General features: G+C 45.5%; 1 protein-coding gene across 1 annotated transcript in view; it reads left to right on the forward strand.

Moving 5' to 3' along the window:
• Positions 1 to 22,042, forward strand: part of MORN3 (MORN repeat containing 3) — a 273,245-nt gene that overhangs the window by 137,834 nt on the left and 113,369 nt on the right. Inside the window, exon 4 of the mRNA XM_085636381.1 lies at positions 10,483 to 10,642. Within this exon, the coding sequence (XP_085492507.1) occupies positions 10,483 to 10,642 (160 nt within the window). The remainder of the gene's footprint in view (positions 1 to 10,482; positions 10,643 to 22,042) is intronic.

Genomic DNA, 22,042 nt, shown 5'->3' on the forward strand with positions numbered 1-22,042 from the left:
TATGACTACGGCGGTGCATGGGACTGCAGTAGTCATGGTGGCGGTCCAACCACTGCCACACTGCTGGACCGCCCACAGTATTATAAGTGTGGTGGTCGGACCACCACTGAACCCCTGCTACCGCCGCAGATCAAAGATGCTGCGGCGATCTGACATTTATTCAAGGCCAAAATATGCTGGCGGTGCCGCAGTGTAACCACCGAGCCTTTCAGTTGCCTCACAGCCACCCTTTTCATGGCGTCGCACTGCCATGAAAAGAGTCGTGGTGAAGAAACAAAGGGGGCCCTACAGGGCCCTCTTGTGCCTCTGTGCACTGGGGTGCATGCAGGGGGGGCACTTGTATTCCCCTGTAGTTATGCACCCCCAGTTCTTGCACTGGAAGGAAGCACAACATGGTGCATCCCATCCCGTGCAGGAACGTGCACTGGGGGACCTGCTGCGGTGCTGTTTAAGGCTCACAATCACCCTTTAAACAGTACCGCAGCAGGATCTCCATGTCGCAAGCCCGCCAGACTACAAAATTACTTGTAATGTGGTGGGCGGGCAGTTGAGAGTTTTGGCGGTCCTGGAGCGGAGCGGTGGCATGCCGCCCGCTCTAGGACCGGCAAAACGCATAATAAGGTCCTTAAACTGCTTTTGTGATATATAAATACATTGAGGATTTGCAGCATGAGGCGATGAAAAGAGCCGGCCTTGGGCAAACAGGCTGCTTTCCGCCCCAACCGGGACAGCCCTGCACCTGAGATACAGATAGATGTAAGATTTCTCAACAATGGAATGTATGCTGCATCACAATATCTGGCATAACTTAAGTATCCCCCTAAGCACGTTATGACGATATTGCAACACACCAAGGACTTTCAAACTAAACTGAAGGCAGGAGGACGCAGGCAGAGTTCTTTTATAGGGGCATGGAATATCATTTTTAGGTCTCGCCTAGCGACGCAGCGCATGCGCTCTGCTCACCTTGGCGAGATCTATTGTTGTTGGTTTCTTGGCCGAAGGGGGACAGGACATGTGCGCGCCTGGACAGGCGATGTGAACGCGCCAGGCGATGTGAACACGTACCGCTCGCGACATTCAGACAAGTGAAAGTGATCGCACCATAAACAAAGAAAGACTGTTACTAGCTTAACCCACTTGGGGGCACTGTTGAACATAAAAAAGCCTCAAAGTATTTTCAAGTGGGACATCCCTTTAAAGAGTAATACCCCCGTATAGTTTTGTGCGATGTATATAGCGCGAACTCGAGCCGAAGGTATAGGAGTGCTGTATGAGCACCAGTTACATTACCCATGGTCACATTTATTTTGTTTTGTACTTGTTAGGCAGCTGAATACTCTGCACGAGATTATGGTCCAACTACATATCTGATGGGTAATGTGCAATTAAATGACTCACCTGTATACTTTACTATGCGTAATGGCAACTCGCCTGCCTCCCTGTATTTTGATCCGTGTAACGTGTGAAAGTCCCTTATTGCTGAAACAGATGTTTGCTTCCTGGGGAGAAATGCCCAACTCATGGTATGCTGGGGTTCCACATGAATACGTGCACTTCTAGAGCACATCCATCGGCAAGGGACATTTTACGAATAAAAGGAGGATCAAAGCGCTTCAAGAATTTAAAAAATGTTTTAGGCCAATGTTTCCAATTCACAAAATAAAAACATAGACATCACTGTTGTATATGAGTGCTTTGAATATTTTATACAGAGAATACACATAATAAAGTTTAGCTGAATATTCTAAATATGCTTGCATTACAATATTACTACTGACCCATTATGGTTATAAACACATATTGTAATATGACCACTGCGTTTGTGTGCTCGGAAGCAAACATGGGGAAGTTTGTCGAATGACTTTTAAACAATGTGGCCATATTACGAGTATTAGGTAAACATCAAAAGGTCCTTGTCTCAAATGTTCTTCCCGCGTTCATGTCGCATATAAAATGAATTCCCACTATACAGCTTTAAAGATACTGTCATTTCCAGAGGGCTTAAAATGGTGCGCCTTCCCAAAACTTATTTTGTAAGTTTACCTTCTTAAAAGTTAAACAACGAAAGCAACCCGAAAAATATGTGAGTTGCATGAGTTAGGCTTCCCAGCTTTCCATAAGAAACAAGCATTAACAATGCATTAGATCTCGCATTTACGCGAGTTTCATTCATTAGCATGGTAAATGCCTTTTGTTTAAGTTTTGGTTTTTAAAACATAAATAAAAGGCATTGTCATTTACAATGCCAATAGTTTAAACTTGCAGAAATGCGAAACCTATTGCATTGCAAATGCTTGTTTTGTATGTGAGAGGATTCTTTATTCCTTAAATTTCCTTGCATCGTCATCCAATCCCATTAAATCCTTGTTCTCTTCCTCTGTTTCATAACTCAGATCGTCCATTTCCTAGTATGTAGAATAGCTTGGTTGCCTGAACTGTAAGATAGTAAACAGAGCAGTATGCAGTTTGTTGCAAACACACATTTTTAGCATTTCCTGTGAACTCAATATCAGTGGTAGGTTTGTGGTTCAGACCGTGTGATAATATGTTGTCCATGTCAACATATTATTAGATCTACTGTTTCCTCTGTAAAGTTGTAACATGCAATCTCCCAAGCAGGATGACCTAATTTCCCAGGTTACCTGTGCTGTATTACTGCAATTACGTGAAATGTGACCTTTGTAAGGTACTAAGAACAGTGTTACTTTGTGTGTCACACTGGCTCCATATAACATGCTTTATTGGGCCGAGTGATTCTTCCTTACATCTCTGTTTAACCCTTTCAGTGTCATTGTGCGTGCAGGCCCCTCCCCCCTTGCCAGGGCGCTTTTGTATGTAGAACGTGTCGTAGAACGTGTTGTAGCTGAAGTTACCAAAGGTTGATGGCCTCATCAAGCAATTTAACCCTTTCCTGATTGATAAATGTATTAAATATTGATTCAGTGTGTTTTGCAAAGCGCTAAAACCAAGTTAACAGACATATATGTATGACTGAGAAAAAAACACGTTCTCAGGTCTACCTGGTGGGCTAGCACTCTGAAATGACTGCACTGTGATACTTAGCACTCTACGAGAAGTCATGAATAAACAAAAATAAATCAATAAATAGATCAAAAAGTAATGAATAGCCAAAAATAAATTAATAAATAGGCCAAAGAGTAATGAATACATCAATAAATGGATCTAAAATTCATGAATAATCAAAAATAAATTAATAAATACATCAACAAGGCATGAATTTGCTCCAAGAGAACCTCAACCAGAGGTGCCTTTAGGCAAAACAAGTTTTCTAAATGAGAACCATCTCAGTGAAAGGGGCTGGGCACAAAGCACAGCACTGATAGGGTCAAAGAGAGGTGGAATGCGGATCTGTAGCACTTTCTAAAACACTCTTCCTTAGAGATGCCCGTGCTTACTTGAGAGGCCAACCGAAGGCACTGCCCATCTTAGTAGTGTCATGGCAGCATCAAAGTTAAGGAAGGTGCATGAGCTTGTCATAGGCTTGAGTCGGGGGCAGTGCATAGAAACATTTTATGGAGCTGCCAATATTTAATTTTCATTTTTGGCTAGAATCACGCTTAATCTCTTGCAGATTAAGCTGTTGCTGGCTTGTCTCCCAGAAGAGATTCCTAAACGAATTTCAGGCTTGAGAGGAATTTACAATCTCTTCAGAGAGAGACACAGATGGTAAAGCAAGTTAGCAAGCTCTGCAGTAAAATTGCAAATCAAAGTAATGAGAATTGACATAATTCTCTCCTATTTCAGTTTATTTTCCAAGGTCTTTAGACATCTGTCACACCACCACAGGTCCCATATGTAGACACTGCAGAGAAAAGGCCTAGGGCTGGCCGGCAAGTGGGTATACATGGTAGAACCTTTGCAAATCGCCACTCACACCACAAGTGATCAGAGAGCGGTTGTGTAAGGAGCTGGTACTAGTTGACCGCTCAGGTCAGTATTCAGCCTGAATCCCTCTCCTGACCTACCAGGCCCAAAGCTCACTCTCTGCACCACCTTCAGTTCCAGTGTCAACTGACCTCTCTCTACCTCCCCCGGGAGAGGTGCTGGTGCCTAGCCCGTCTAGAGATTGTGGTATAGTTGTGTGGCAGCAGCACCCCTCAGCAGACATTTCTTGTTTGCTCACCATAAACGGCGACCAGGCCTATGCAAGTCAGATTTGGTCCTGCTCCAATAGGTACAGCCCACCCGGAATTCGAGGCAGTGGTCCCTTTGAGGAGGGAGCAGAAGCAACCCCAGAAGGCAGCTGCACCCAGAGTGAAAGTCTGCCTTTGCAAGACAGCGGCCAAATTGAGACCCCCCTGGAAAAGCAGAAGAGGATGGGGTTGGAGGACTGTAAGGAAACTATGCCTTTCAATGAAGAGAGACAACCCAAGTGTGACGGCCAAGGATATGGGAAGAAAATAGAAAAAATAAATGCTGAAAACGTTTTTATGGCACTGCAGCTGTGTATTGAGGTGGCCCCATTAGACTTCAGAGCTGAAGGAACAACATATGGATGGAGAGCATTGACGGACTCAAAGTTGGGTGAAACTTTTCAAGCCAATGGCATAAAAATCTTTGGGGCATATTTACAAGGCGGCGATAGAAAATTATCGCCGCTTTTGTGGCTGTTTTCGGCCAAAAAGCGGTGATAATTTTATCGCCTAATTAGCAAGGTCACTCTAATGCGTGAAACCTTGCATTAGCGCACCTATTCTTAACGCCCAGCTTTGCATCTCTAATGAGATGCAAAGTGTGCGTTCCTGACCTGACATGACAGGAGAAATGTCGCTAAGCGACATTTCTCCTATCATCAAGCCCCACGCTATGAAGCATAGCGGCAGGAAAAGTAGCGATAACCCCTGTTATCGCTACTTTCCTTACGCCTGCTTCAGGACTGACTTAGCCATGATATCCTATGGAAGGTGGATATCATGGCTAAGTTTGTGAGGCCCTATCATCAAGCTAACGCCACATTTTGTGAGATTATCGCTGGGTTTCCAGCAGTAATCTCACGTTAGGCAGTTAGCGCTAGGATTTTTATCGCTTTTGAGATAAGCGTTGCTAATAGCACGCTATCTCAGCGATAAAAATCCACGCTAGCCGGCGATAATTATCCTAGCGCTAAGTGTGCTTAGCGATAATTATCGCCGGTTGTTGCTGATATGCCCCTTAGTGATTAAAAACTAATGGGTACCAGTGCCTTGAGGAATTCCAGCCCTGGACAGTGATAACTAAACAACTAGAATAGAAGGTGGAACCTTTGTTTAAAATAGTAGATGACTAAGGTGAGGGTTGATTTGAGAGCCTAGCCTGTCTGAGGGGTTGGACCTTCAAAATAAAATGTGTTTTTTTGGCTAGGTCTTAGGGCTGGGGATGAAGGACTCCCCTGCCACGTCTTCTGGAAAGAAGGGGCACATAAGGCACAGTGCAGTGTTGGTCATTGTCTAGGACTATTTCTTGACTATTACTTGAAGGATGGGATCTCTAGATGAACCTCATCACTAGAGAGGCTGAATACTTCATTTGGGGGCTATGGGGAGCGTTCTATCCACAGACCCTAGTTTTAAAATAATACAGAGGCAGTGATTTGAAAGGATGGAGAAGAACTTAGGGTCTAATTTTAGTGGCAAATCCAATAAAAAGGGCAGATTTCCTGCTTGCGCCTACTCTTTTTAGAGTCCTCTCCCTAGCAGCCATGCCTATGGCTTTGTCAATGGCTCTACCAACGTGCGGACCAGCCGTCCAGTCTAGAGCAGCGGATCCAGCTTCATGTTTGGCTGAATTACCTCCATAAAAAAGCTAATAAAACGCTAAGGCTTGTTATCTTTCACTCAAAGGTAAGTATTTTGTTCCTAATATGATGTAAACACCCATAGAATTTTAAGGAGACAAGTTATATGAATAATGATCATGTACCCCAACTTAGGTGACGTTTTTAGTACCAACAGATGGTGGTGAACATTCCACCCTCCAACAATCCAACAAAGGTATTGGTGAACTTTGCTGGACACTACCACACGTCCCTCCCTTGAATTTCCTTATCCAAGTGGCTCTTTCAATGCCAGATTCAGCTGCTTTGGCATGAAAACCTCTGTCCTAATGGAGTACTCTGAACATGGCAGAGATTCATAGCCCACTTTGGGGTAGGTGTTAAGTCTACTGTACTAGACCAAACGTGGGGAAGGATACCAGGGACAAGGGAGACAGAGACAGCCTCATTAATTGTTTCTGAGTCTAGCGCTTTGAAGTACAGTCCCATTCAATGGGTGTAATTCGTGATCCTCTCGTCTTGGGGCACAGTCTATCGCTCTCTCATAGGATGTGAACCTCAAATACTGATGCACAATCTCTTGCATCGGCTACTAATATCAAACCTTGGAGAACAGTCTTACTGATTGAATTTGAGTTTTCATTCTTGGAGTATGGTCTCAGTCATTGTTGGTAGGTTTTAGTACTTGGAGCACAGACCTTCTAACTACTTGTAAGACTCAATGTTCCAAACTTATGTGTACAGGTTTACTGGTTTGGTGTGACTCCCATACCTTGGTCTAAAGCTTCACTCATTGAGTATGAGTGTTAATTCTTAAAAGTGATATTCACTCACTGAGTGTGTAAAATGTCTTGGATATCAGTTTCACTCTTTGGTTGTGGACCTTACCCTTTATCTCACTCTCTGAGTGAATCTCACACCTGTGTGCCCAATGTTACTCCTTTGACCTTAACCCGACACTGTGGAGTACAATCACACAAGGTGTTTACCTGTGGAGTGGGATGGACTCAATCAGTGGAAGAGGTGGGAACAGGATTTCAGCAGACATTTGTGCTTAGAGTTATCAGAGCAAAATGATGGTGTTTCTACTGAGAAATTAAGTTCAACAACCTATTCTGCAGGGGCCCTCCAACAGCGATGAGAGCTCCTGATTACTGAGAAACAGAAGTAGAAAAATATGAAAAGAGACTTTTAGGCCTTAGAATGCAAGAATGGTCAGGTTCAGTCTATTTAGATCCTGCAGGGTGGCGGGGGCAGATGAAGAGAGGTGCAGGGGTGAGAGCACAGAAAACAATAATCTCTGATCGCCAACATTATCTGGCATCTCGAGCAATAACAAAAAAGGGTTGGATTCTGGAATATTTACTACTGAATATTGTATTACAAGAACATCGTGACCAAAATATTGAGGACCAAAATATTGAGCGGGTAAGTACATATAGGTAAGTATAGACTTACTATTCTTAACTCCACATGTACGTAACTTATATGTATATAAACCATCAAGGTACATCTATGTAGAGTTATATATAGAAAATCTATACTTACCTATACATACTTACCTGTTGATATTTTGGTTTTCAATATTTTGGTCATGATGTTCTTGTAACTCAATATTCGGTACAGAATATTCTGTACCTACACCCAAAAAGAAGTGAGCAGAACATAAAACGGCATGGATGGGTATAGACTATGGCAGAAGAGAAGGAGACAGCCTGCAAATTGCAACTAGGACACAGGATAGGTCTTGTGGCCTTAGCTCCTCCGGTAGACTAGTGGTCATGCCACGAGGGAGAACAGGAAGTGGGGCCACTCATGAGCAGTGGAAATGAGGTAAGTGGGTGGTTGCAAGGGATTGCATCAACTTGGGCTATGCAAGCAACGCTGCTATTGGCTACTTGTGAAATGTGACGAGCATTTCTATAGCTTACATCTGCCCATAGTAACATTCGTAAGACCTCCTGATGCTGTTGGATCTCTTGATTCTGAGTTGGTGCGCGATTCTGGCCGGTGTAATGCGGTACATCTCCGGGAAACACAAGCCGGGCGTTTGGCAATTGGTGGACAGAGTTGCCTGAAGTTATGCTTTCACCCAAGAGGCTACGAAGATAGCTGGAGAAGATCCCATTTGAGTTGCAATGCTGAGGACTTGCTGAAATTATTCAAATAGAAGTACACACTTTGAACCAAAAGTACATCTAGTGTTTCACTCTGGACAAAGCACAAATAGGGGGCTAAATAGTGATTTTTGTTGGACCTATTGGGCCTCTAAACTTGGATTTGATCCATCGTGGGGATGGTACAGGAGAGATTGAAAAATTAAATGTTGTCAACTATGTGAGCTTTGTGTATTTTGATGCTATTTGCTTCCTTTGATCTTTTTAGGTGACATCCACGAAAATCTATGAAACTGGTAATGAGTTTCTTTTTTGCTTTTAAAAAGAGTCTTTTTTGTGATAATACTTTCAGAAATTCCCTAGATTCCTTTTACAGGAGGTACAACCAGTTTCTTTTACATACTTATTCTGTTTAATCCAAAAATTATTTTCACAGGGTTTATACTACCACATTTTAGTTAATTTTAATGTGAGGTCGTTGAAAAGAGAAAGTCTCATATTTGTACAGTAATCTCTAAAATATATCGTATCTTACAAAACACTTGGGTAGTAAATGCTTTAAAATGTATTTTTGCTACTTTTTTGATGAAGTTCTTTCACTTGATCTTGAGAATGTAATCCTAATTGAACCACCAAATAGGTTGAAACTGTTCATTTTGCTGTTTTTTTTATGGAAAATCTTTTAATGATATCCTTCAAATCCTCTTACTGATTGTTTCTCTAAAAACATTATACCCTGGTTTGAATAAATTGTCAGAAGTGTTACAAACATGAGTTTTGATTTATTTTAAAGTGGTTCTCTTAAAACAACTCTATCTTGCAAGCAGGACTCCCCAGACCTTCTGAACTGACATTAAAGGGGAGCACCAACCTTTTTACCTAATTGTAAATACACAGGATTTAGGCCCAAGTAAACAACCCTCCTAGCTGTCCCTGAGGGAATGTGCATCTTTCACTGTTGAAGGAAAGTAAATCATTTTTAGCAGTTCATATTCTTGTTTTTCACCCTCTGACTTTCTAGAACAGGTACGATTGGATTTTCGTAAAACTGGAATTTGCTCTTTAGTATTGCACTGACACCGCAGGATACCATCGGCCTTTATTTTACTCCTGTAGATTCTGGGTCCAATTCACAAAGAAAAAGAACTTTCAAAATTCCAGCATCCACCTCACAATTTCAAAAAGGTCCTAATTTTGGAATTCAGATACAACCCAACCCATTGCTTGGTCACAGAAATGTATGCAAACCATACCCTTCCATATAGTCACCTAAATTGCTGGAGGAATATCTGTCAGGTTACAGTTGTGTTACTTTTTATTTCTTTTTTAGTTTTTCCTCTACCTAAAAAATGTTTACAAGTGGATAGATCCTGTTGTACACCCATGTGAATTAAGGGAGTGTGTTGTACCCTCACGCCATCCTTCTCTGGTACTGAAAATTGCACAAATTAATGTGAAAAACTTTAGGGAGGTTTGTGAATATCAACAACGTTAAAACCTCTTGGTGTCTACTTTCTCAGTAGCCTGACCTTTTGCACCATTCCTGAGAACAGCAATATCTGCATCCCTAATATTATGCATGGGTGCGGAAAAGCTGTCATAAATGCAGATTATGCTGCAGCCGTAAGTAAAAGTTATGATCACAGAAATCATTAAATACTGATTCTGTGAAACAGGAATTGTAGTTTTTGACTGTAGATACATATAATCTCTTTAACACCTCATAATTAATACAATATAGCATATTCAAAAACACTGTGTAATACTTATCTGCTCAGAAGCAGCAAACAACAAGCATTGGCATAGCCAATAGGTCTCGCCTTTGGGACATTATAAGTGTTTAGCCATGCAAGAGTTGCAGAACTAAATACTTATAAGGTCCCAAAAGCGAGACCTATTGGCTATGCAAAGCGGCGAAAGTGAAAGTGATCACGATCAAACATCAAAGCGGCCGCGAAAGTGATAGTAATCGCGGTAAAGCACGACGCACTCGCCCGCGCACATGCACTGTAGATCTAGGCTGGCCTGGTAACACTTTTTGGAGCCCTGTCAATAAGTCTCGCCAGACCAGCGCATGCGCTGGGTGAGGCGAGACCTAAAAAGGGAAACAAAAGAGGAAGAACATGGAGGACAAGGAGATTCATTTGGACTTGAGAGTTCCATTCATTGTGCAGTCGTTTTGCGTTCTGATTCTTGCACCGTTTGAAGGTGCTGCTCATAAGGAGTAAATAGACGTTAATGCAGAACGCTAGTCTCCTGTCTTGGCTCCAAATTCAGCTGACACGCTATGACTATTATCACGGTACGTAGGTGTGTAGTTAAGAATAGTAAATCTGTACTCACCTATGTGCACTTACCTTCTCGATATTTTGGTCCTCGGTATGTTGGCTGGTAGCTCGATGTTTATGTTGTTAGTTTGACGTACAATCCTTTCAAGATTGCACTAGTATGATAAATTACTGTGTGCCGAAACTGGAGGTAAAGTTTAAGATACCTGTCAGGATGAGTTGAAACATAAAACGCTATGAAAATGTCTGATTTGGAACACGAGGAAGCTTAGAAGTATTTTTCCGATTGCTTTCCTTTTAGGGCTACGGGACACATTTTTACTCCGACAAGGAATACTACGAAGGGGACTGGAAGGGTGGTCAGAGAAGCGGCTGGGGGCGAATGTACTTTGCCAACGGCGACATCTACGAAGGAGAGTGGGCCGAAGACAAACACTCTGGCCAAGGGATGCTTCAGTTAGGTGGGTCTTTGTAAATAAAATAACATTTTACATTGATTTTGAATAAGATGCGTTCAGTCAAGCAGGGACTAAGGCTAGATATACAGCAGCCAATTCAGTCTTTGACTCTAACCTTTTGTGCTAACATTCCAAAATGGTGCTGGTGCCACGTCATACGGGAAGAAACACCTCTAAAGAAGGGGGGCATTCTTTTATTTCTTTCTTTATTTCATTGTTTCGTAAGGCACTTGCTTGCAATGGGAGCCACCTGTAGCCCTGTTGGTGGAGTGAAGGGTCATTCATGTGTTCGTATATGCAGAAGGTCTGTAATCAGCTGGGGCAGCACTTAAGTTGTGCCTGTGGTTGCCAGTGGGCACCACCTAGGCTTATTTCATGACACCAAGAATCGTAGAAATAGAAGAAAGACAACCAGTACAGCTATCCTTTACTATTTAATGTATTTGCAGACTTTTTGTTACCTCAAAATAATAGAAATAAAAAAGGGACTGTTGCTCTTTCTCTTGGGCTTTGTGCATGTTGCTCTACAACCACGGCGATGGTTGTGCAGCTGTCAGGCGCGTTTGGGGATCAAGGCCAATAATGGACTGCAGCTGCTTCCAGAACATGACATGAAAAAGTTAGAGCAAGTTAAGGAGGTTTGCGTTCCCACTCCCACTCCCAGGCTCCAATGCGTCCAACCACAGGATCCCGGTGTTTATTTGCCCTGTCCACGGAGATGGAGCTCGGGTAGTCCCATAAGTTTCTTGGACTGAAGGGATAGCACCTTTTTGTTTGTTGGTATTTTTAGATCCAAGAGGGACCAGGCACTAGGACTTGAAGAAGAACTGGTAACCCTTCACCAACTTTAGTGTTTTAATATGTAAATTCAGCTCTGTTTACTTAACGAGTACTTTAAAGAAACTCTGGAATATTTCCTAACTTAATTGTTATTCCTGTTTTAATATTTTTACTGAGTAAAAGCTACAAGTATTTGCTGGTTTTTCATTTTTTACAGGCCTGTGTGTAAAAATACTGCCCACGTTAGCGTTAATTTCAACTTCCTGTTCTACTGGTTTCCCCAAAATCTAATTAAGGCTTGAGCTAAGGTTGTGTGATTAGGTGTTTTCCACTTAATGCAACATAGTTGTTTCCTTAAGTAGCCCTGCACAATCTCTAAGCCTCTTTATTCATGCAAACGCTTCCCAGGAACTGCTTTGAATAACGAGTTCCTTCAACAGTATCGGGAATCATCACTATACAGCCATGGGCGTTTAAAATACCGCATATTAAAGATGCTCTCTGCAAAGAGGCAGAATATTATTTCGCTGAAATCATGGGCTCTGTTGCCTCGGCAGTGACATTATGGGGGGCTTTTGGGGTAGTTATTAAAGGCAGGGCACTGTCCCTTATGATGGGCCACAGGGCCGAGCGATTGAAGAGAGTATCTGAGCTAAAGTCGGACATTTCAGATCTGGAGTAGGCGGAGGCACGTGATCCTAACCCCTCACTTCAGCATAGCCTTATGTTCAAGAGGCAGGACTACAGACAGCTTCTCCAGGAGGACGCCACGGTGCGTGCTCTGTCTTCCCGACATAGGATTTATGAGCAGGGTGAAAGAACAGGCAAACTTCTGGCATGGCTGGAACGCAAGGAACAAGCTTCTAGATGGGTGCATGCGATAACCAACTCGGGAGGGTGCGCTCCTCACTGATCCTCAACAGATAGCTGACGCTTTCACGCTCCATAATGAGGAAGTCTATACTAGCTCCCCAACGTCTCAGGCCCCGTGGTCGGCTGATCTCCTGGCCACTATTGAGGTGACGACCATTTCTCCAGAAGGCAGGGAGGCCCTGGGGGCGGATGTCACGGGGACGGAGATCCAAAAGGATATACATGATGTTCGGTCCGGCAGGGCAATGGGCCCCAACGGGCTTCCCATCGAGCTTTTTAAGCCCATGGTGACTTTGCTGGCTCCCCATCTCATGAACCTCTATACTGAGTGCTTCGAGTCAGGTCAACTTCCAGCGGAGATACGTACGGCGTCTATTGTGGTTATCCACAAACCAGATAAGCCGGTTGAAGATTGGAAATCGTACCGCCCCATTTCTCTCTTGACGGTCAAGGCCAAGATCCTGGCCAAGCTCCTGGCCAATCGACCCCTCCCCTACATCACGGATTTGGTCCACTCGGACCAGTCAGGATTTATCCCAGGGAAGAATATGGCCCGGAATCTGCGGCGGGTACACGGGGTCCTTGGCAGGATCCACACTATCGAGGAAGACGTGATCCTACTCTCGCTAGACGCCTCTATGGCACTTGATACCATAGAATGGGATTTTCTCTTTGCCGTTTTGACTCGAATGGGGTTCGGTCCTAAACTGATACGTTGGATCATGCTACTTTACACGCAACCCACGGCACACGTCGTTGGTAATAACCATAGCTCCGCCACTTTTCCACTCCACCGTGGCACGAGACAGGGCTGTCCTTTGTCTCCGTTACTTTTTGCCCTGGTTCTGGAACCCCTGGCCGTTTGGGTCCGGGGAGATCCGGAGATACGGGGGCTTAAATGGACGCCGTGCCACAAAGACTGCATCTCGCTTTACGCGGATGACATCCTTTTGTATTTGGCTTCTCCAGCACGGTCACTGCGGAGGGTACTTCACATCTTTCACATCTTTGGGGCCCACTCAGGCTATCGTATAAATTGGTCCAAATCCCTGATGTATGCGCTGTGGGGCATTCCCCCAGCCCACGGGGCTACGAAATACCGGTGGCTCCCCGCGGCTTCCGTTATCTGGGCATCTTTGTCACCCCGGATGCTCTCCTCTTTTTTGAACGAAACCTATTGGCCCCCTTCAACGTTTCAAATCCGACGTCTCACATTGACGTTCTCTCCCTCTCACTCTCCTGGGGCACGCATCCCTGTTTAAAATGCTTTCGCTTCCGCGTTTTCGGTATACATTACAGAACACCCCCCAACCCAGTCCCAGAGTCATATTTTTCTCAGATCGATGGAGCACTTCAGGGCTTATTGTGGGAAGACCGCACGCCGCGGATAGCCATAAACAAACTCACCATGGGCTGGTATGACGGGGGTATCGGGCTTCCAGACCTGCGTCTCTATTATCAGGCATCCCAACTGATTGCTATTAATAGGTGGGTATTCAGCCCCCATGATGACCCTAATTTTAGAACAGATCATTGGCTCATGGGGAGGTGCGGCTATAACAGAGCACTGTACTCTAACCCTCGTAAACTTCATCTAACCGGCCCTACTGCTCGCATGGTCGAGGCTTGGCATGCAGTCACTAAACGACTGGGCTGGCATAAGCGTCTGACAAAGGCAACACCATTATGGGAACCTGACATTTTGGGACAGCTCAGTAGATGCCCAGGGTTCGACAAATGGGACACTATTGGGATATTGACGGTGGGGGACATTCTGGGGAAGGGGAAACTAGCCACGTTTGTGGAGCTTCAGGTGAAGTACCAGCTCGCCCATACCAAGACCTTCAGATACCTACAGATCAGCCATGCCGTATCGGCTGCTTTGCCGAGAGACATCCCCCTTCCTGACTTCTCCCCCTTGGAGGATCAGTTGTTATTAGATCCCATGGATCATAAAGCCATTTCACTCACTTATTGAAATTGATTAACAATCGTGCAGATCCGATGCAAAAGTTGATGGTAAGCTGGGAAAAAGACGGGTGATATAGAGGATGAGGACTGGCGTGATGCTCTGGCCTCCCCTCTTGAAGTGGCCATCCCAATGCGCATGCGACTCCTGCAGCTTAAGATTCTCCATAGGGTCTACTTTGACGCTAAACTCCTGTTTAGGATAGGTAGACACCCCGATCCGCTCTGTCTCCGAGATTGCAATCAAGTAGGCACCTTCTTCCACATAATATGGGAATGCCCACACATTCAGGAATACTGGGTGAGGATTGCCCGTCAACTCACGAGAGCATGCGGCAAGTCCCTGCCGCTATCTCCTCGCCTATGCCTGCTTAATATTTGGGGGGCAACTGATCTTTCTCAGGCTGAACAGACTTGGGCCTCGATGGGATTTGCCATTGCGAAGCGAAACATTGAGCAACAATGGGGGGTGGAGGCAATCCCGCTCCAGGGGGCCTGGGCAAAAGATATGGATACCGCAATGATTGCCGAAAAAGCGGTCTTCCAAGGCCGTGGATGCCCCAAGAAATGGGACCTTAAATAGGGAAAGTGGAATAAATACAGGGGGGACATCTGTATTTCCCCAACGGTGGAGCGAACAGATGGCCCAACTGATGGCGGAGGTGGTGGCTTCTCCTCCTCATAATTAATATTGAGGTGCCACTCCGGCCCCTGTTCTCTTCTGTACCAAGCTTTGCACCTCGCTGTACTGTGCCATGTTTAATGCTTACTAACACTTGACATTCTCCCTGTGATTCGTAAAGCTCCTGGTGTATTTTATGTGTGGTTGTTAACTGGAATTGTATGATGTGGTGGGGGATTATTCAGTGCTACCTCTCTATGTCATGTGCTGATACCAGATTGTTGTTGGAAATCAATAAAAAGTTTTTTTTTAAAAACAACAACAAAGCCATGTCTTTCCATGGCCCCCCAAAATCCTTAAGAAGCCACCTCACAATGAGAGACAGACTCAGAGGCAGAGAGCAGAGAGGGTGAAATAAAGGAAATAGGCAGAAGTGTGCTAGATATAAATAACGTTTATTTCCCAAGTTGCCCCTATCAAGGTGGGGGTGATGGAGCAAGGACTCGTACGTAGAAAAGGGGCACTGGATAATTGCCCATTTTGCCCATACCTTAAAATGTTTCTGCAGGGTGTGCAATGCTGTTTCAACCTACTTCCTGGCTGTTTAAAAAACAGGAACTCAGGCCAGACAACTATTTTATAAGTAAACTTTTTTTGTCTATATCTATTAATTGCAAATTGCCAGAGCGAGAAACTCATCTGGGGGGTGGTGGTAGTATAACACGGGCCCCTCTCATTTTTTAATATCCAGGTATTCAGCTAAACCACGAACATGGAGGTATATGAGAGGGTAACTGGAGTAGGGCTGTCAGATCGCTCCATTCACGAGCTTTGTTGTGGAGGTCCTATCCTGTCAATGGCGGGACGAGTATCCTTGTTGAAAATGATTACGCTTTTCTGCCTCTTGTATTTCTTCATTAACTTCACATTCCTTGCTTCCCCCGAATAACTTCCAATTTCTCACTCCCACCAAATAATACGTAATCTTGTTTCTCTTCTAGTGGAGCCTGTTGGGGAAAGGGTCGAGGTACAGTCGCACTATCTAAATTGAAACCGCCGAACTCGGGTGGTGATATGGGAGCACCTGATTTTTCAAATTCTCATCTTGTCGTGCAGCTCCAATGGGTGGCGTCCTGGCTAGTGAAGCATCAGCAGTGGGAGACAGAGCTATTGCGTACTCAGATACAGGCTGGCACCCCTCATAGTGCCTTGTTCCCTGGCACCACCTTCCCAGGACCATGCTTCCTACAATTAAACACAGCCATGAGCTCTCTGAAACGTAGTTTCCAACTTACTCTCCACGTCTTCCGCTCAAGAGAATCCCACGAAGGCGCAATATGGTTATAAATAGGAATTTGCGGCCATGGGGAACCGACAATATAAATACAGTAGGAGGTATGTTCTCCAATAGGACAGTGTTGACCTTTCAGGATCTGTGTGATCAATTCAACCTTCATAGAGGCTCCTTCTCAGTCTACACTATAAAATACGCGCTGACCCTACACCGGAATATAGTGGATCGGTAACAGCACACCAACCCTCTCCTTCGTACCCTGCACACCATTGGCCACAGTAGGCATCTTGTCACATGGCTTTACAAGTCATTCTAACAGGACTCTACAGTGGTGATCATGCAGCTAAGAAATTAGCGCGAAGATTCCCTCGGTTAGGCGTTCAGTGACTCAGTTAGGTTAAGAAATCTTAAACATCACTGGGAATCCTTCAGGAATGCCCGATTGGGATGCATTCAGTTTCATATCCTGCATAGGGCCTACTTAATTCCACATAGGTTAGATCTTATTTACCAAACAGAAACAGACACTTGCTCCAGTTGCCATGTACCTCAAGCAGACATTATCCATATGTTCTGGGCATGTTCGGCACTGCAACAGTTCTGGAGGGTGGTGCTGTCTGATATTCCACAAGTTACTGAGCGAACAGATGTTACAACTCTAAACAGTGCCTGGCGGCATTGATCCCCAGACACAAAAACAAGTAGGCTACAACACGTTTTATAGATCTGTCTCTCCTGCTGGCCAAAAGAGCGGTATCTATGAGGTGGAAGTCCCGCTTCGCCACTTCTCCTCCACAGTGGAGAAAAGCATGGACGGAAAGTTCTGCCCACCACGGTGAAGAAAAGAGAGGACTTCGCAAGCAACCTCTGGTGACTAAATGAGACACAATCCACCATGACTTCACGGAGCGTTCTAAAAATTACGCCAGAGCAGTATGATGTCCTGATTGCCTTACCTATGAATACGATAATTATATATACTGCGGTCCAAACCCTCAATAGCACGACTATGACATCCCATCCATAACAGTAAGGTTCTGTTTCAAAACGCCACCTGTTACTGAATGATCCTCTGTGTGGTTTGTTCCCTTGAAGCTCCCTTATCCACCTGTGAAAGAGAGTAGCAAGCCTACCCTGATTGTATTCCTTTCGGTGGTGAGATTTTGGGGGGTGGTGGATGAGTTGTAATGTTTCTCACGATGTTGGCTTTCCTCGGCTAACCCGGTTGGCAAGCTGGAGCATGTTACAGTCTATTTCACAGATTGCATCAGATTTACTGTCAATAAGAAGCATTGGTAATTTTAATTGTGTATGTAAATTAACAGAAAAATACAATAAAATATATAATTTAATAAAAATCTGTTATTTGTAAATTATAGTACGCTGCACAATGAATTTCCACTGAAGAAATTATATTTTGTCTTTCGAAACAGTCTGGAGAATTTTAAATGCACCCTTAAATGGCCAATCGGTCAGTAAAGGAGGTTTTCTGATCCTTGTCATTCACTGAATCAGTTCATGAAAGAGAGCTTCTTATCTTTGTTATTCACAGTGTCAGTGAGCCCAGGGGGTGTTTGTATCCATGTTTATCAGTGGGTAGAGATGGACTTCTTATCATTGTTATTCACCATATTAGCAAGTAACAGAGATCTTCTTATCCTTGTTATTGACTGTGTGCGTCGGTAATGGAGACTTTCGTATCTTTGTTATTCACTGTCTCAGTCTGTAAAAGAGATCTTATCCTTATTATTCACTGGCTCAAGTGGTAAAAAAAGATCATCTTATCTTTGTTATTCCCTTTATCAGTCAGTAAAGTAGATTTTCTTATCCTTGCTATTCATTGTGTGAGTTGTTATTCAATGCCTCAGTCAGTCAAAGAGATCTTTTTACACATCTTATTCGGTGTCTCAATTGGTAAAGAAGATCATCGTATCCTTGGAATTCCCTGTATCAGTTGATCCAGGAGGTCTTCTTATCCTTGTTAATAGAGATCTCGTTGCGCTTTTTACGTTCCTTGATCATTCAATAACAGATATTCTCGTATTTGTGATTCATGCTATGCCTCAGTCCATGAAGTTTTCTTGCCCTTGTTATGCCCTATATCAGTTAGTATAATAGATTTGCTTATCCTTGTTATTCACTGTGTGAGTTGTTATTCACTGTCTCAGTCAGTGAATGAGATCTTTTATACATCTTATTCAGTGTCTCGATTGGTAAAGAAGATCATCGTATCCTTGTATTTCCCTTTATCAGTTAGTATCATAGATGTTCCTATCCTTGTTATTCACTGTATGATTTGATCCAGGAGGTCTTCTTATCCTTGTCATGCCCTGTATCAGTTGCTAAAAGAGATCTTCTTACAGTTGTTACATTCCTTGCATCATTCAGTAACTGAGATATTCTCATAATTGTTATTCATGGTGTGCCTCTGACCATAAAGTCCTTTCATCCTTGTTATTCACTGTATCAGTCCATAACAGCGATCTTCCTACGCTTGTTATTCACTGTGTCAGTGGGTAAATGAGGTCTTCTTATCCTTGTTATTCGCTGTGTCAGTATAAGAGCTCTGTTCGCTTTATCTGTGGGTAAAGGAGGTCTCTTATCCTTGCTATTCACAGGATAACCCAGTAAATGAGTCCTGTTGTCCTTGTTATTGACTTTATCAAAAGTCTTTTGATTTTTACGTCACCAACATTGTTTCCAGCTTCTCACTCCCACCCTGGAGCAAATGTATCCATTGTCTGTGCAGAAGTGGATGTGAACCCCTAGATCTATGTTGGACTCACCTCTGCTAGAAAGATGCCACAAGGGCCCTCACTTCCATGCTGAGGGCCAAGGGTTCCTTTTGGTGTGTAATTGCAATCTTTCTGCTTTCAAATCTGAATAATACGCACGACCTTCATCTTTCGAAGATGGCCGCCACCTGTGTGGTTTCATGTTTGCTGCTGCTTGGGGGAAACAGGCTCCCACCTGTTTTTTCTAGCACTCCCCTGAGTTATACTGACTCACATATCCACCACCATTATACTAGCCAATGCAAAGGGAGTCCCCCTATTGCTGTGCCTCATTTACTGTCCACAACCACTTCCCCTCACTCACCAAAAGCCCTGAAGATCATCCGGCGTTCACTCTGGTTTATGTCTGCTGCCTTTTTCCTCCACTTCACGTTCCATGCTCCCCAGGGGAGGGAGGCTCCTAGCTACTAGGATACAAGTTGTTGTCTGCCAGCTTAGACCCACTCAATCGCCATTGCGAAGAACTGATCCTGGGTAGTTAGCAGGAGTTAAAGCCTCTCTGCTTCTTTTTCCCAAGCTTCATCTGAGTGGCAACTCAGTGGCTCCTGGCTTATCCATAGACGCGATCCCCCAGCACAACGAGGACACGGCAGCAGGAACTTTGGGTACTGTGTTCTTTATTCATGCTGTCCTACTGGTGAGAGAGCTGGTCTCCAACCACGTGTTCCTGTTTCATCGTCATTCCTCTACTGACCTTTTCCTGATCACTTCCTGGCCCCACCCCCTTCTGGAACTGGTGTCAGGTGCCCAGGGGAGTGGTCTGGGAGACATGTGGATGCTGGTTCCTTTTCCCCTGTCCATTGCACAACACCTCACATATTTTCCTACTTGTTAGACCCGGTCCTCGTAACATAGCCAGACCTGACCCCTGCACCTCACACCAGCCCCCGAGCCCACGGCCTAGCCGATCCTTCCCACCAGAACACACACACACCCGACCCGGACTTCCCCCGTCCGTGGCCTTCCTCCTTTCGGCCACACCGGGCCTGCGTGCCCACTTCATGCACCAAGATGGCCGCCCGGCCCAGCGCGACCCTGGCCTAGAGGCGCCACTCCGGCTGGAGGACATCGCGCTCCCCTTGGGATGAGAAAGGGAGGAGCAGTTTCCATCACACCTCTGCGCTTCCCTGGGAAGGTGGGTTTCGATCGACCCGCCGGCCTCCCCGAGGGCTGGCTCCACGCCTGCTGGGTGTCTGGGACTCCTCCCGACCCGGCCCTGGAAGGATCAAAGGACAATGGCAGGAAACCCCAACAAGCGACCCCCAGGTGACAAGAACCCTGCCTGCACAGACTCCGGACATCAAAGAGGAGTCGCCCTATAACAAGGGGTGCTCTGGGACTGTCCGGCAGATTCGCCTTGGAAACACCTGAGCCCTGCTGAGTGACTCGTGGCTCCCTGAAGATCGTAAGACCTCCGAACTTGTGCTTGAGCCCTGCTGAGTGACTCGCGGCTCCCTGAAGATCGTAAGACCTCCGAACTCGTGCTTGAGTCTTGCTGAGTGACTCGCGGCTCCCTGAAGATCGTAAGACCTCCGAACTTGTACCCGAGCCCTGCTGAGTGACTCGCGGCTCCCACAAACTCTCTTGGTCCCGCCGGACCCCACGATGACAAGCGTATCCCCCAGCTCGAGGATTGTGAGCTGTGCGCCGGGTACGCTCCTGCATCTGTTCCATATCCCCAAAGACTGTCCCGCTACCTCCTAACCCCCCTCCAAGACTTTGTGAGCCCGCGCTCCACTTGTATATATTTGCCTTGCTGATCATAAAGATCCTACAACTCCGATCTGATAAAGATTTATTCTTAAGAACTCTCGGTGTGGTGTCTCTTTGTCGTGTGGTGCCGAGTGTACGATCCTAGATACGAGATTTCTCCCCTGAGGAGTCTCCCGCCAGTGCCCGGCTACGATACCTCGAGGGTGGGTCTCAGGACCGTCAGGGCCCCCTCCGGGCCTCTCTGAGGTCGCCTTCTAACATTGGTGGCAAGCGACGGGATTCGGGCCCGTAATCTAGAGATCGTACCGTGAACGGCTGACGCACTACCGACAAAGATGGCAGAAGGAAACGCCGTGGTTCTCACAGAAAACAACACCAGTACCGTGTTCCAGGTGGAACAGCTGGAAGAGTACACACACAAAGAACTGAAGCAATTCTGTAAGGAACTCAGAATCGCTACCACTGGTCTCAACACCAAAGAAGATATGCAAAAGGCACTGAAAGCTTGGGTGGATTCTGGAGCCTCCCGCCCAGAAGGAGCAGGGGAGCCCCACGACGAAGCTGGACCCTCCCAAGGAGAACGCAGCAGCAACCAGGTGCGAGGCTTCGTACCAGACGGGGGCCTATCCCCGGAGGAACTCGCAGACAGAGAAAGAAGTCGCCATCACGAACTCGAATTAGCCAAACTCAAAATTGAGGGCGAGTTGAAATTAGCCGAGAAAAAGCTAGCGGTGGAACAGCTGCGAGTGCAGGGAGAACTAGAAGAGAAGAAACTCCAACGGGAACACGAAGGAAGGAGACTTCAACTGGAACATGAACGCAGCTTGAAGGAAATGGAGCTGAAAGCAAAAAGCGAAGAAGCGCGGCCCCCGGGGAACCGAGAGGCAGCCTCCCCGGCGGAACAGAAGGTCCACATCCCCAAGGATGTGGTCAAAGAATATTACAAAAACGATGACATTCAACAGTGGTTCCGGGCCTACGAGGTCGCCATGACCTCCCATCGGGTCCCGCAGAAGGATTGGGGGGCCGGGTTATGGGGATGATTCCTGAGCGAAGGGAGAGACACCCTGCTCGACCTACCAACCTCCATGCAGACCTCCTATGACCACATGAAAGCGGCCCTCCTCACAAGGTACGGCCTCACCCCGGAGATGTACCGCCAGCGGTTCCGGGACTGCAGGAAGATCCCGGGTACCACCTGGGTGGAGTATGTGAATTTCTTCAGCCGCGCCTTCGATGGGTGGATGAAGGGCAGCAAGGTAACCACCCTGGAAGAACTAACAGACCATATGTTGTGGGAACACCTGGCTGCGAACTGCTTTGTGGAACTGCGCCAGCATCTGCTCGACAGCAAGCTC

The sequence above is a fragment of the Triturus cristatus genome, chromosome 11 (assembly GCF_964204655.1).
Source record: "Triturus cristatus chromosome 11, aTriCri1.1, whole genome shotgun sequence".
In the NCBI taxonomy this organism is placed as follows: Eukaryota; Metazoa; Chordata; class Amphibia; order Caudata; family Salamandridae; genus Triturus; species Triturus cristatus.